Source organism: Gossypium arboreum, chromosome 1 (genome assembly GCF_025698485.1).
Source record: "Gossypium arboreum isolate Shixiya-1 chromosome 1, ASM2569848v2, whole genome shotgun sequence".
Lineage (NCBI taxonomy): Eukaryota > Viridiplantae > Streptophyta > Magnoliopsida > Malvales > Malvaceae > Gossypium > Gossypium arboreum.
In genome coordinates, this window is record NC_069070.1 from 114,664,823 (window position 1) to 114,680,422 (window position 15,600).

Genomic DNA, 15,600 nt, shown 5'->3' on the forward strand with positions numbered 1-15,600 from the left:
TTTATACCATTTAAACGATCAAATTGATTGAACCGAAAATTAGTGATCTAATTAATTTGACTACCAATTTAATTCTGAAAACATTGATTCTATGTAAAAAAAAAACTTATAAAAATAAAACATACAATAAACACATAATCCATTTTAGACAAGCTTCTTCCCCATACTCCAACATATATAGTTATAGCTGATCCCTAATGTTGCGGCAAGACAGGCAAAGCTAAGGCACATGTATCCACTGAAATTATGTTATCCAATCGAATGATGTTCAATTTCATGTCAATGTTTAAAACTCAAATCTTTTCAATTTTATTAAAAATTTATTTTAGTTTTTATTTAATTTTTATTTTAAATTTTAAATTTATATTTTTGGGGTCAAATTACTTTAAAATTGATGAAAAAGTTAATATTTATTAATTTTATTCATATGGCATTAATGTGAATTGTTTTGTAGATGTCGTGTAAACATTGAATTAATTTTTTAAAATTTTAAAAATATAAAAAATGTAAATATATTTTGAGATGATTTAATAAAAAATATAAATTTAAAATTTAAAAGAAAAAAATTAAATGGAAAAATAATTATTTTTTCTGTAAAATTGGAGGAAAAAAAATCCCAAAGCTATTTGTATCCATGTGTTCGAAAGAACTAGGCAATCCAGGGGGAAAAAAAGCTAATACAAGATACAGCAATTCCTTACAAAATTTTATTGGTTTATTGGGACAAAAATTACATGGAATTTTATTACATTACATTAAAACCATTCCCCTCCACCCCAAGCAAACATGCCAGCCTCATATGACATTGCCCTTTCATTATTCTTTAAACTCAAGCATGTTCTAGATTCACTTTTTCTCATATTTCACCGCCTGACCTGAACAAAACAGCATTTTGACAAAATAACCCAACTTGTCTTTCATTTCTCAACCCTTTAATCATACTTCTCCCTCCATGAACAGGCAAGAAGCAAAACCCAAGAAAGAGACAACATGATATCCCCAAGAGCTTGCCTAAGCCATTGATGGGCAAGATCTTCAAGCTTTCCTTCAAAACAAACCCTCCAAACAGCCATTGAAACATGAAGAAGCACACAACCTTTTGCAAAGAAGCTTTGGAACTCTCTGTCTTCAACAAATGCCACCATGAACAACACAAGACCAATGGTGAACAAAAGCAACCCAGAAAACGATTGAGATGTTTGGATCAAGAGTTGATCATGGGGTGTTGAACCTTGTAGTTTACTCGCAATCTCGTGACCGCGGCCGAAAACCGAGACTTCCTTGGTGTAAAACACCATTAAAGCTCCACAAGTGATGGCAACCATTGAATGGAGCATACAGATGATGAAGAACCCTGGTAAGCTCATTGATCAATGAAAAAATGGGCAAAAACACCGACCCCAGAGCTGAAATGGAAGAATAAAAGGGAAGTTTATAACTTGGGAAACAAAGCATTAGTGCCAAAATCAAGGCAGCTTTATAATAGATTTTGACTATTTCATAGGAGATTTTATTTGGATTTAAAGAAATATAAAGCAACTCAAAACTTAAAGTGGAGCAACTAGTAATGGGTGAATATTATAATTTTTTTCCTTTTTTTTATTCAACTAATTAATGATTTTTTTTTTTTGAGATATCTTTGTTATATACGGAATGAGATTAAGTAGGACCTAAAGTTTAGACTTTATTGATATTTTTTACCAATCCTAGTAAATTTTGCTACCCAAAAAGAGTACTTTAATGTCTTTGATTGGGGATATTTGGCTGGTCCTCATTTAGAAAATAATGGGTCACCATATTTAGGGATTTCGGCTTGTCTCATGTCAAGTCTTGTTTTTTTCTTTAAATTTCATTACAAATTAATGAAGTCACCCACGCTTCATAATTCCATTAAATAATAATACATAAATCAAAATTTATCCCGTAATTAAAGAAAAAAAAGAAGAAAAGTCTATAAGATAATACAACCTTGAGCCCTTCAAGGACTTCAGATTCTCATTGCTTTAATTAATTGATCAAAAAGACCTAAAAATGGTCAACTTTAGAATTTATTAGTCTAGAAAAAGTTCATATGCTGCTTTAGAAAATTTCCAAAAGCCTATGTTTTGGCAACACTTTTTCAAGGATAAGTTAAAGAATACACGCCCTTAAGATTTCATTTCTTTGCGATTACATCCCTATAATTCACTGCTAAGAAATCCCAAATTGCATTCAGATTTCCTTTTTTTTCTCAAAATGATTTAGATTGTTTGGAGAGTGGTTTGCATGATTTACAAAATTCCAATCACGTTTACTTTGATATGTAAGGCAAAGCCAGCCAAATGACAACCATGCTACTCTTTTATCAAATAGAGGCTTTTCAAGAGGAACCCATCATTGCTAACCTCTCTCACCTTACAGCTGTAGCGAATAAAGGAAACTTATATATTATATATATTAATCACATGGACTATCTGAAAGTTGAGACTGTATTTTTCATCTGACCAAACATGTCTCTTCACATAATTTTTTACTGTTTAAACCTCAACAAACTCTATCTAAACAAAGATTCTTGCTATGTGAATGACAAAGCAAGATATACAAAGGAAAACGACAACAGCTGGTATGAAGCTCATTCAGAATCTACAACAATATATGAATTAGATATCAAAATTTCAGACAAAATATGTGTATCAATGTTCTCCTTGTATGATCCTAAAACGATCTAAACAGTCCTATCTGTGGTGACAATTAGAAGCAATTTGATTTTGTTAAAGTAAAACAAAAGAACGAAGCTAAATTCCTTCCTCTCTTTTTGGCTCAAACAGCATTTAAAAGAAATTGCTCTCTATTACTAGCAGCAGCCTTACGGTGACGCCTTGAACCCGATCTTCTATCCCTTCCACGTCTAGGAATCCTCTTCCCAGGAGTTTTTCCACGTGTGTTGGGCAAAGCTGGTGGACGTCGAACCACAGCAGGAACAGGTGGAGGCATTTGCTCCAACAAATCCCTATGGTATGACTGTAAAGAAAAAATCACTCGGCAATGGTAACAGTCACCCATCAAACCAATAAATGCCACAGTCCAAGCATATGCATGGAAAGAATGTTGGTAGTATCCAACAAAAGCCTATGGAATCCCTCTAACAAGAAAAATGAAGACCAAAAACCCTCAATCCTTCAATTCAGCATATCATGCAATAATAAGAATGACTTTCAACATTGGAATAACTGAATGTGTTCTTAGGTAACTTCTTGTCTATTTCAGGATTTGGAAAAAATATAAAAAGGTATATTAAGGTTTATGCTCTAAATTCAGTCTCATCAAGTTAAAATGCCAATACATAATATATAGATACCTGTATGACAAAATTGCGTCTTTCACAATCCAAGAACATATTGATACTCCAATCAACTTTTGTCATTATTTTATCCCTTACTATGGCAAAGCTTAACTGGTCCCTGGATGTAAAACGGTCGACTTCATTGAACCACAGGCAGGTAAACAGATTTGTAATGGGAATATGTTCCTTTATGAGTACACAACCTTCGGGAACATCTGAAGAATGCCAGTTGATACCAAAAAGTCGAATTTTTTTAATGTAGAATTGGTTGAAACACTGCATAAGTAGAAGTCATTTACCTATTTGCATAAAATATTGTACGTACCGCTGGTTATCGGAAGTTTGGCCTCAGAATATGGAGTTAAACCCTCTTTTTTATAAAAATCCACCTGCTCATCAATGGAGGAATTATCATATTTTCCTGCAGCTTTATTTGCTTCAGCCTCCACAAAGACATCAAATCGTCTGTAGTGTCTCGAGATTGCAAAATTAGCATTTTGGCGCCACAAGAATCTGAGAAGAATAACCGAAACGGATAATGATCAAATATTAAAGCAATGTAAAACTTATTTAAGTAGCTATGTAGCAACAATTTGGTTTTAACATTCTTAAATGACAAAAAATCTTGAGAATAAAACCATATGATGGAAAAGAAATCATATAATCTAAGAATTTTTTAATCAATTTTAAAAACCAACGGCATATAAATAAAACCAAAAAATGTAGGGTACCTCTCAAGAACTTGGTAAGGATCCACAACAAGCTGTAGCTTTCCATCTATCCATATTGAGTAGCGAACATTTGGGAAGATTCTATGTAATAAAAGCTTTGGGACCTGCCAAGTAAAAGTGACTCAGCAACTCTGAACGATTAAAGAACCAGTCGTCCCCAAACTTTCATGAAATATCAAGCTCATACACTCTTATTTTGTGGACTGAAATATATAAATTTAGGTACATATTGAAGAGGGAAAACAGAAACAGTGAGAAGAATCAATTGCCAAGATATGTATGTGCTTCTTCCTGTTTGTCTATTAGAACCAAACAAAACTAAGTCGCAATCACACCCTTTAATAACAGCAAAATGCAAGATGGAATACCCCAAGACACCATAGATGCTAAGTTTTGAGCATAGAGCAAAAAAATAATAGAACCAATTCACAAAATTTACCCTCACATTAAAGGCAATAGATGGTACGGTTGAATACAAAAGTCACAATGATATGGAAAAATAAAATCAACCTTTTATATTCTGAGCATATATATAAATTATTCAATGAATTCAATAACAGTAATTTCCTTTTTCTCGATTATGTACTCGGAATAACAAAAAAAATAACTAACTAATATCCAAGGATCTTGTAAATGCTCAAAGGTGAATCAGATTAAAAAGAATCCAAGTAATGATTAGAGAAAATAAGAAAAGAAGTTGAAAATCAAACGAACCAAATTATGCTGACCTTCCCATTACGTCTTGCATCACTATAAGGAACATTGTGGATGACAACAATTCTCCACAAGCCCACCCATTTACTGCTGCTCAAAATACTTCTATTTTTCATGAATGCTTCTGTTTCTTCATCAACAAACATGTAGAAAGGGATATTTTTTTTTGCTTCTTCACTAATGTTCTGGGGATGCTGTATTATATCATAGTTCCCTGAAGAACAGAAAACATATAGCAATGAAGAAGATCCGACATACATAACCAAGAAGCTAATGTGGAAGATTGAATGCCCAGAAGTACCAAATATGGCAGATGCAACAATGATGTCATGGAACTGCTGCAACTCTGCAAGGTCAGACTCATCAAAGTCAAATCCAGTCCCATGACCAGGTTTACTTCCCTTAACGAATCTGACAGAGAAAGCATATGAATTGTAATATTAGAAAGCAACAGAGGAACAAGACTTATTTATGAAGACAAATAATGCATTGAATCATTTACATGCACCATAAAAAGTATACAAATCACATAATTTTCTATTATTATGTTGTATTAAAAATGTGATCAGGGGAGCGGAACCTACCCACAGTGCACTGCCATTGACTCTTTTATATCAAATGAATCATTTCTTTGTTTTAGAGATGGATATCCACCAAAGTCAGAGCCCCCATGTGGTTCACTTTTGATAGGGTTTTCATTAAGAACATATGTCAGATTATGAAGCACTGGAGATGCTGATGAAGAGCTTGGCATGCTAGCTATTGCCTGATCCACAGGGAGATAACACACTGGACATGCTGAAAACGGGATGAACAAGAATAAAATCAGTACCAAGATAATGACACATATGCTCAATATGCACATTTTGAAACAAGCATGACAAGATGACAAGAATGTTATTTCAGCCTAAAGATTATGTTTTGATCATTTTAATTTGGTGCAACAAGAGTGATTAAAAAAACAACATACAAATGATCCAATGGTTTTCTGGTGATATAATATGTTATTTGTTAACAAATATGTTTGCTTCTACCACAAACTACTCCTTTTAATGCCTTCATGTGAAAAATAAAACTACAATCACTCAATCACAGTGAAGGCTATGTTCCAATATACAACTCTGATGATGAAAATAAGAAGTAAGAAGTCCAACATACGCCGAGGTCCAAGCCGTCTACGAGTAGGTGGAGGGGGAGGAGGAAATGTGAAATTCGCGCATGGATGGTGAAATGGCAAAACACTTGCACCTTTAAAAGCAGGAATCTGAAATCTATTTTCATCTTTCTTCTTATCCTTCTCTCCAAGGATCTGTGAAGCTTCATGATGGCCACCATTCACATATGGAACTATTCCTAAAGTTCCAATCCGTTGAAGAACATTTGGACTAGTGCTGTCTGGTTCATTCATAATACAGAACAGCAATTTATTGCCTCAATCAGATAACCATGCTAAGAATGAAAAGTCACATGGTGAAGTAAAAGACTAAGTATATGTCTGCCAAATTATTGATGCATATTTCTACCTATACAAGTAACACTTAATTCTCTAAGAAAGTAAGAATCAGGGTCCAAGAATCAAATTAAAACATAGAACCCATAGAAACAGAAAAGGAACAAACCTTTGTTAACTACAAAAGAACCCAAGGCAAAGACCAAAAGGGCAAAAGCAATGAGAAGCAGCATGGAAAACTTCCGACAACCTATATAACGGTACCAAGCATTAGGGAGAGGCCTCTCCTTCTCCCTAATACCTGAAAGCATCTTGGTTGAACTCTTTCGTACATTACTCAAAGATTTAGATATTTCACCACCAGCAATAGCCCTATTTATGTTCTGCAATAACCCATAGCTCCCTGTACGTAGACCCAATGACCCTCCATTCATTGTATCTCATATTCAACCTCAAGCTCCTCACTCATTTCCTTTCACCCTCTCATTCACTCAACCACCAACAAGATTCTCCTTTCAAAGAACTATACAAGGACTTTTTTTCTGCTATGGCAATTTAGAAGCGAAGTTAATCACCCAATAATCTGCTTTGGACGAAGAACACTAAGAATATGGGCCAAGAAATCAACAGATATAAAAAAAAAATAACAGTTCTGCAAAGCTCTTCCCTTCCCAAATTGTTCCCAAAAACCAATGTGGTTGACTGCTGAAAACAAAGAGACAAAGGCGTTAAAAAAACAGAATCTAAGAAAATATTTTCTCCAAAACAGTTCAGACAAAGATTATAACCTTTTTTGCCATATATGCTCGTTGGAAATTCAGATTGTGGAAACAAAAATCCAATGACACAATTCTTCATTTTTTTTTTTTAATTTACAGTGAAAAAGATTGGATTACCGTAAAGCATCTAAAATAAAAATTCTAATCATAAAAATACACAAACTTAATGCCAAACTGCAACAAAGAAATACATTAATTAATTAGTTAAAATTCTTTTAGCAATGTGATTGAATTATGCTAACAAAATACTAAGCGTTAAGAATTGAAACTTTCTTTTTCCCATGTCAAGCCTTAAGATAACAAAAACCCATGATTCAGTTTCACTTAACTTACTCTCAAGAAACCAATGCGATTGAATTATATTAACCCAACAAACGAATTAAAAAGAATGAAAAGGAAAAAGAAATCAACCATAGAAACATACAATTTCGAGATCAAAATTAGAACCCAGTTTTAATTACACAAAATTGATTCAAGAACCAAAGTGATTAAATTATTAACAAATTACCCACCTAGAAAAAAAAATGTCTTTAAAAATAAAAATTGGGTCTTTATCCATGAGGCAAAATGGATAAGACCCACAACCAAAAGTAATAACACTAATAAAATTGTTTTGTAAGCACAATTAAATGAAATAACAATTTAATTTCCAGGAGTTCAACTCCAAACCCCAATGAGACTCTAAAAAATGAAGAAAAAAATATAAATAATTTTCTAAAAACGTGGGGAAATTACTTACCTTAAAGAAAATCTATGACCCTCTTTTGATTTTTAACTTTTTTTTTTCTCTTTTTCCTTCTTCAATTTTCTGTGGAATTCTTTATGATTCTTTTCTGGTGGTGATTGTTTTAGTTAGGGGAAAAACTGAAAAGTTACTATTTTTTTCATTTTATTTTTGGTAAAATTAATAAGATAGGTAACAAATGTAGTTAACTATTTGCAAAATTAAGTCCATCTTATGTGGAAAAATATATATTATGGTTTGAACTTGATCCAATTAATTGAGCTTATTTTCTTTTCATTTTATTAAATTGATAGGGTAGTTTTAAATTTTTACATATTGTATTAATTTAATCATAATCTTTTAAAATTAATTCTCAACATTACAAATTATCTCAATTTGGTTCTAATTCCAAAAAAAAATCAAATATATATAAATATTTTCGAAAATATATAAAAATTATTTAAAATTTTACATTTTAAAATTATAATATATGTAAAATAAATTATAATTTTTAAATTCTACAATAATATGAATATTTAAAAGCAATTCACCAGGAGGGGAACTGAAACTGATCTTGGGTGAGCATACCTCTGTTGCATCGATGGTGATTGGAAATGGGATAAATTTAACAAAATATTACCACATTCGATCACAGCTAGAATTGCAAGCCAGCATCCTCCATGAGCTTGGGATGTGGAGGATTTTCCCGGCTTGATATAGAACAAGGACCACATTTTCTCTACGAGATCTGCATATGAAATGCTGAGTGGTACCAATGCGATTACAATTGACAGAAGATGGCGACAACTATGGAAATATCACGGGTCGCACCGTGTCAAAACTTTTTTGTGGCTTGTCTCATGTGGTAGTTTGCTTATGAACGCTAATCAAGTGAGACAGCATTTGGCTACGGATGCAACGTGTGCCGTTTGTGGGCATGGTTACGAAGATACAGATCACATATTGAGAAAATGTTTCCCTGCGCTGTCAATATGGAGCAACATTATTAAACCTACAAGTTGGGATGAATGCATTCATAGCAACATTCAGGACTGGATAGTCTCTAATATGATGTACCCCTCGCTCTATATGACAGATGATAGTAACTGGAAACCAAGTTTGGATTCATTTGCTGGTTACTGTGGAACTGAATGAATAACAAGCTGTTTAATGAAAATTTTATTGAGCAGGGGACACGGCTAACAAGGCTAAGGGTTAGCCTATGAAAAAATTTGTGCCTGAATTTACATGTGGACCTTGAGTGCCAAAACTCCTGGTTTGTGTCATCACCTAGCTTGTGTTCAACCCTCTGCTATGTGCTTTATTACTATGTCACCTAAGTCATTATGACTTCAGAAAGTTTAATCTGGAAAACATTCTTTAGAATATCTATGCAAATTTCTAAAGTTGGTGGATACTTATCTGTAGTAATGTTTTATCTATTATTATCTAGTTTCCTCGACTTGTTTTTCTTTGTGTTTTTTAGTTCTTTACCACAAATCCACTCCCCTGTCTTCCTTCAAGCTTGCTCAAGTATCCTCCAACCCAAGTGTTTGATGCAAAAATAAGGGATCAGGAAGCTAGAAGGTGAATATTCTATAATTAATAAAGACATTTAATCTTCTTTATTTATTTATCTTTTTAAAAAATTTCGAGATATTTCAGCTATGTGGAAAATCCCATGCTTCTGAAGGAGAATTTCTTTCTTGTAAAGAAAATACTTTGATCTCTCCGGTGTTTAGCCTATAAATAGACTGCTGTTAACTTGGTCTTTGTTTTTACCGTATGAGCTATTATTATCTTCTTTTGAGATGTTCGCCACTGCTGTTATAATGGCCTGAAATCTTCAGTGCTTAGAAGACGTTCCATATTGCTACTCCTCTACCTTTCTTCTGTATTGGCAGACAAGGAGCTTGCAGGAACCAAAGGTCGGAGACTTGATTTCGACAGGAGAGCAACAAAAGAGTCTCGAGCCATGCCAGCACCTGATGCCAACGCTGAACAATGCAGGTAAACTTAAGATTCGGTTATAATGTATGTTTGTAATACAAATATATGATGTATATTCTATGGAAATAACAGTGGATCAACTTCGATTCACATGATGTAATTAATAAATTCTAAAGAAGGAAACAGAAATCCAGTTGAAAAATGTAGTCTTAGGATCTATTCATAACCAGAAGAAATTTTAACATCAAGAGTTTCCCAAGCTTGTGAACAATAAAGAATAGCAATTTTGAGATAAGTACATATATTTTTTTCTTTTTTTCTTGTTGGGGGGGGGGGGGTTGGGGTGTCAAAATTGAGTACCAAGTTTCACAGCTATGTCTTGTCTAATTGAACTTCCCCATCATGAAACTTATCTACATTGATCTTGGCCAAGATAAGCTTTCATAGCTAACCTATCTAAGAGATGACGAAGCCTTCGAGCTCCCGGCCCTGGCTTGATATTGTTAATGTCCCCAACCTCTGAACATTTCAGTTTCCCAGAGCACCAAGCACCTGGTGTGAAGCTTACGTTAACACGGCCAAGCAAATCGGCATCGATCTTATCCAACACAGGATCATCTTGGTTGAACTTGCGAGCGAATGCAGCGTTGCTCATAATCATCTTGCCCAGTTCGTTAAGGGAAAGGATATGAGGATGCTGTTTTGGAGGATTGTCCCATTTAATAAAATGCATATCATGATTGACAACAGTCTTGGCGAATTCCGGAACATTGCATACAACCGTCTGAAAGTAACCTTCAGGGGAGGAGATGAAGTTTGTGTAGTACATGAGAAGAGTTCTGGGTAGATTATCCCATCCCATAATAATGAACTCGATAAATGGACGCGACAAAACTGTCCATGCTGAACCTGCAACCAAAAAACAAGGATGTTTTAAGAACACTTAACCACCATATTTGTAAATGCCAAAAAAAAAATTTACCATCACCATGGATGTGGAAACTACACTTCTAAGTTTCAGTTTCTGTTGAAGTTGGCTTCCATGCAGACCAACAAGCAGGGGAAGCTGCCCAAGCCTTGCATGTTGCAGCTGGAGCATATGCTGCTGTTTTGTTACTTTCAGCTAATGTTTTGTTGCTTAGTTTGATTTGAACTAAATTGGTAACATGTTTGATGTAATTAGGTGCTGATAGATTGATAAATCAGCTTTACCATGTGTGCAAGTTATGTTCATCAATTTACTAGGCTACTTAGTGGTAGTAGGTAGTATTTGGTGATAGTTTTTAGCTATAAATGTATTGTTTTCTAGTTGAATGAGTGAGCAAAATGAGTAAGCAAAAGGAGCTGAAGCCATAGCTCCCTTGCTGCACATTTGTCAGCAAGTAAAAATACTGTCTTGTTCTGTCCTGTATTTCTTTCTCTGCTCCTCCTCCAAAAATCCCCAACAATTGGTATCATGAGCCTTAGTTTTAAGGGCCATTGATTTTTGCTTCCGCTGCTTGTTAAAAGAAAGAAGTTGTCAAAGCATGTCATCAAGGATCGCTTGAAGAGAAGACAACATCAGCTCAACCTTAAAGACTCCCAAACAAGCTTGAATAAGCTGAAGGAGGAGTTTCAAGGAAAGAATGTGAGCTTTCCAATGTGCAAGCTGCAAGCTCAGCAAGATGTCAAAGCTGCAAGCTTAGCTAGAAGTGAGAGCTGTGAGCTTATCAAAAGTGCAAGCTCACCAATAGTTGTGAGCCTGTTGAAGACACCTGCTGAAGACAGTATGCAAAGATGCGAATCTGTCAAAGGTGCGAGCTCAGCAACATGTGGAAGCAAGAAGAAGCAGGACTGTAATTAGCAAGGGAAAACCAGGCAGGATGTGTTTGAATGGTGATACCAACCAAGGCTGTGAAGGAGGAGAATACTCCATTTGATGAACAAATCTTTGCCACAAAAGACTGGTATGGTCAAATTGTGTGAGTCAAGATTTGGTTGAAAATGAGGCCAAGGTTGAAAATGTATTGCTTGAGCAAGTTCAGCTTGAAACAAAGCATCTAAGGACTGCCAAGTTAAAAAAAAAAAAAAACTTGATGAATGATTGGTATTTGCAGCATGAAAAGCCAATGAGGAGTGTTGAAGTTGGCTTCCATGCAGACCAAGAAGCAGGGGAAGCTGCCCAAGCCTTGCATGTTGCACCTGGAGCATATGCTGCTGTTTTGTTACTTTCAGGTAATGTTTTGTTGCTTAGTTTGATTTGAACTAAGTTGGTAACATGTTTGGTGTAATTAGGTGCTGATAGATTGATAAATCAGCTTTACCATGTGTGCAAGTTATGTTTATCAATTTACTAGGCTACTTAGTGGTAGTAGGTAGTATTTGGTGATAGTTTTAAGCTATAAATGTATTGTTTTTCTAGTTGAATGAGTGAGCAAAATGAGCTGAAGCCATAGCTCCCTTGCTGCACATTTGTGAGCAAGTAAAAATACTGCCTTGTTCTGTCCTGTATTTCTTCCTCTGCTCCTCCTCCACAAATCCCCAACAGTTTCTAACATATGAGATAAACTATTTGTCTGCAGGACTGTAACATGCAGTCCATCCATATCTGCTTCACACCACCAAACAAATATACACATACATATATGCGACTGCTATCCTCATATTCTGTCAGGTGAATGAAAGAATGCTAACCAGTAAACAATTTAAATGCTGTAGGTAATTTTCTTTTCTGTGAAGCCCAAACTACTTCAGTCTTGGTTGACAGATAGAGTCCCGGATCTATAATCAAAGGCATTGCTCTTTTGTCCCTGAAACAATCACAGGCAGAAAATGTCGGAATTCGACATTCACAAAGTTTTTCGGTAGCGAGGGAAAGAAAGAACTTACAGTTTCCAGCCAAGGTCGCTTGTGTGTTCGATGAAATTAAGGTCCCGGTTTAACGCCGAAAATGCGTAAAGAAGATCTGCATAATACACAAATTGATCCAAACAGCAGTTTGGTAAAGAATCTAAATGACTGAAATAAAAGCCATATGATATTGAGGCTAACCATCTTGAGTCACAAGAGGATAATCCGATGCACTGAGATTGATAAACCAATCCCAATCTTTATTTCTCTTGAGAAGAATGGCACAAGCATGGAGGGTATTAGCCACCATTGTTGGACCTCTATAAGTAACCATGTTGGCCTTGGTGATCATATAAACATTCCCCACTTTGGAGAACATTGTATTGTTTTTAGTCCTTGAAGCCAATGTCAATCTTTCTTCCGCAGGGGACTCAAGGTCCAAATGAACCACATATTGATTCCTTGGATGATACAGTGCATGGAGAACTCTCCAAAGCTTTTCAAGATCACCCTTTGATCCCGATATCAAATAAGCGAATCGGGGTATCGGCGGACCGGACGGTGGCAGTGGGGAACCGGACTCGATCTTGGATTCAACATAGCCTGGCTTTCTTTGACCCATTGGGAAAATGGAGAAGATTGAATTGATATTATGAACTGAAGAAACAAGCCCCATGTTGAAGGAGGAAACAAGGAAAAAGATGCATACAATGGAAGTAATCACAAAAGGAAATATCCATTTCTTCTCCATGATCATTAACATCATTGCCAAATCTTATCATAATATCCCTCCCAATAAATAATAAATCTTCAAAACAAAACTGTCTTCATCACCCAACTACAGAAAATAGGAAATGAAACCTAAAAAAAAAAAAAAAAAAACAAATCATTCATATCTTTCATTAAAAAAGAAAACCCATTAATATTCTTTTTCCGAAAATACTTACCCTCTGCTTTATATTTTGCTTTTCTTCATTCCATTTTCCCAGAATACAAAATTGTAAAACATTATAATGCAAAATGACAAAAATAAACAATTAGTTAAAGATTTATTAACAAAAATTAAACAATTAGTTAAATATAGCAATTATATCAGCATCTGTTTTATGAAAGAAAAATAATCAACAAGGATATTTATTTCCAATTTATTACAATATATGACCAAAAAATTATTAAATCACAATGGAAATATAAGCAAAACCCGGGTAAATTAGAAAAATATGCTGATTTTTTTAGATAATTAAAATAGCAGGTCGATTTTAACTCAAAAAATAAACAATTGTTTTTTATTTTCTTTTTGGTAATGAAATAGAAATGTTAATCCTAAGGATTAAGCACTTTTATTACAATCTGATAGCTCATCTATCTAAAATTGCTCAATAATTTCTGTCGAGATCTCCTTAAACCATATTGAACCATATGGAACTTTTGTAGTACATCAGCTAAAGTATGAGTTATAATGTTAACTTATTTTAGAACATTCTGTAAAGTCATTTGCCAAACTCTTATATAAAGCTATTGTATTCTTATCACTAAATCCTTATTCGATTTGGCACGAGATTTATCTAAAATTACCGTAAGAGTTTGAGCACAATCTGTGTCAACAACGATACTATCTCATTTCACATTCCAAGTTAGTATAAAGACATCATAAATTGCCTAAAATTTTGTCTGCTTGATACTGCACCTTCTAATGTTCGTCCCACAACATCTCTTACCAGCACTGCGAAAAATTAATAATTCTTTAAATATATGGAATACAATCGCAATGTGAAAATTTCACCCACAATTAAATTACCAAATATTAGTACTTTAATTTTAAGTTATCAACATTAATTGACTCCATTTAACTCTAATCAAATTAAGCCATTGCATGGCTAATTACAAAAATTTCCATTAATGATTCCAATCTATTGAAGGCTTAAATATATATCCAATGAGAATGTGAAAATGTCAAATATGTAACTATGTTAGCATTAAAATTTCTATATATAAATATGTTACTTTAAATATATATGATTAGTAGCATAACTTTTTAACCCTACTAGTAAAATTAAAAGAAAAGAATAAATAATGTGATGTTTGGTATATGTATTTTTATAAAATGTTCAATATGGTACATAAATTATAAATATGTGTTTTATTATGATACTTGTACTTGTATAAATTATCTAATATGGTACATAAACTATGAATATATGTTTTATTATAGTACTTAGAGCAAACACTATTAATATTAATAAATTGTTAAACTAGCCTATGAAAATTAGACATATAGAAAATTTTTCTTAATAAAAAGTCTACATGAATAATATAACATACATAAATAATATAACACTATGTGAAAAACTAAATTAGAAAACAAATAAATAAATATATGATTAATAAAAATTTAAATATTAGACAATTTTATGAAACTATTAGTGACAAATGTGATATTATCTCAAAAAACTTAATCATATATAATAAATATAAAAAAAAATCTCGAATTTAGGGCAGATTTGGATGGGCGATGCGTTTACTTGCAATTAGTATAAAAATAGTAGCGATAGTAAGATTGAATCTTGTAATCGTAAGAAGCCGAAACAAAATTTTGGGGGCGGATAAAATTTTAATTTTTTATAGTTTATATCTTTATAATTTGTAAATGATTAAATCAAATTTTTATAATTTTAGAGAGAGCTAAAGTACAATTTTAACTTTACTAATTTAAAATTTTAAAAAATTTTAAGAGACAAAAGAGTAATTTTATATTTTAAGGGAGTCGGGGCCCATGCTAACCCCCCTGGCTTCGCCCTTGACTGTAATAATATTCTAGTGTGAGATAAAAAAAAGTTAAACGCAATGCATGGTCCATTCAAACTTATCCATTAATTCCAAAAACATAAGGGCAATTTTGTATTTTCCATTTCACAAAGCCTCGACGTGGATGGCGGTTTTTGAATTCATGAAATGAGCGCACGTTTTGAAGGCAAATCCTAGTAATAAAATAAAAAGCTTTTGGATAAGAGGACAAGAGATAGGGACTGAGCTATCATTCACTTTTTGTTATCCCACTGCTTTGAATTTATTTCATTCTTTTGTACTTTTTCTTTTCATGG

General features: G+C 33.6%; 3 protein-coding genes and 1 long non-coding RNA gene across 11 annotated transcripts; 1 reads left to right on the forward strand and 3 right to left on the reverse strand.

Moving 5' to 3' along the window:
* Positions 1-693: 693 nt before the first annotated feature.
* LOC108482530 (uncharacterized) lies at positions 694-1,610 on the reverse strand. The gene has a single exon (XM_017785662.2). It carries the CDS (start codon positions 1,365-1,367, stop codon positions 933-935), a length of 435 nt encoding a protein of 144 aa, XP_017641151.1. The 5' UTR covers positions 1,368-1,610; the 3' UTR covers positions 694-932.
* Positions 1,611-2,614: 1,004 nt separating this feature from the next.
* On the reverse strand, positions 2,615-8,660 carry LOC108480453 (probable hexosyltransferase MUCI70). 8 transcript variants are annotated; one of them, XM_017783462.2, is made up of 10 exons: positions 7,736-7,967; positions 6,387-6,919; positions 5,926-6,162; positions 5,352-5,565; positions 5,069-5,178; positions 4,782-4,981; positions 4,054-4,157; positions 3,648-3,835; positions 3,338-3,537; positions 2,615-3,000 (listed from the first exon to the last, which is right to left on the reverse strand). In XM_017783462.2, exons 2-10 carry the CDS (start codon positions 6,649-6,651, stop codon positions 2,800-2,802), a joined length of 1,719 nt encoding a protein of 572 aa, XP_017638951.1. In that variant the 5' UTR covers positions 6,652-6,919; positions 7,736-7,967; the 3' UTR covers positions 2,615-2,799. The 8 variants fall into 8 exon arrangements, with proteins under 8 accessions (XP_017638951.1, XP_017638950.1, XP_052886663.1 ...); XM_017783461.2 differs by having other exon boundaries at positions 6,387-6,922; XM_053030703.1 differs by lacking the exon at positions 7,736-7,967 and adding an exon at positions 8,309-8,660 and having other exon boundaries at positions 4,782-5,178.
* Positions 8,661-8,724: 64 nt separating this feature from the next.
* LOC128295354 (uncharacterized) lies at positions 8,725-9,965 on the forward strand. Its single transcript, XR_008285743.1, has 2 exons — positions 8,725-9,307; positions 9,625-9,965. It is a non-coding gene; the product is annotated as an uncharacterized LOC128295354 (long non-coding RNA).
* LOC108480855 (beta-glucuronosyltransferase GlcAT14B-like) lies at positions 9,865-13,539 on the reverse strand. Its single transcript, XM_017783977.2, has 5 exons — positions 13,447-13,539; positions 12,701-13,360; positions 12,539-12,614; positions 12,344-12,459; positions 9,865-10,579 (listed from the first exon to the last, which is right to left on the reverse strand). The coding sequence occupies exons 2-5, from the start codon at positions 13,263-13,265 to the stop codon at positions 10,080-10,082; spliced, it is 1,257 nt and encodes a 418-aa protein (XP_017639466.1). The 5' UTR covers positions 13,266-13,360; positions 13,447-13,539; the 3' UTR covers positions 9,865-10,079.
* Between the last annotated feature and the right edge of the window lie 2,061 nt (positions 13,540-15,600).

Excerpts from the sequence above, each read along its gene's own strand:
- LOC108480855 (XM_017783977.2), bottom strand. The coding sequence starts at position 13,265 with ATGATGTTAATGATCATGGAGAAGAAATGGATATTTCCTTTTGTGATT. Across the intron at positions 12,615-12,700 it reads TCCTCTTGTGACTCAAGATG|ATCTTCTTTACGCATTTTCG; the intron begins GTTAGCCTCAAT and ends TGTATTATGCAG. Across the intron at positions 12,460-12,538 it reads AGCGACCTTGGCTGGAAACT|GGACAAAAGAGCAATGCCTT; the intron begins GTAAGTTCTTTC and ends TGATTGTTTCAG.
- LOC108480453 (XM_053030703.1), bottom strand. The coding sequence starts at position 6,651 with ATGAATGGAGGGTCATTGGGTCTACGTACAGGGAGCTATGGGTTATTG. Across the intron at positions 5,566-5,925 it reads TAGACGGCTTGGACCTCGGC|CATGTCCAGTGTGTTATCTC; the intron begins GTATGTTGGACT and ends TCCCGTTTTCAG. Across the intron at positions 3,836-4,053 it reads CCTTACCAAGTTCTTGAGAG|ATTCTTGTGGCGCCAAAATG; the intron begins GTACCCTACATT and ends TATTCTTCTCAG.
- LOC108482530 (XM_017785662.2), bottom strand. The coding sequence starts at position 1,367 with ATGAGCTTACCAGGGTTCTTCATCATCTGTATGCTCCATTCAATGGTT.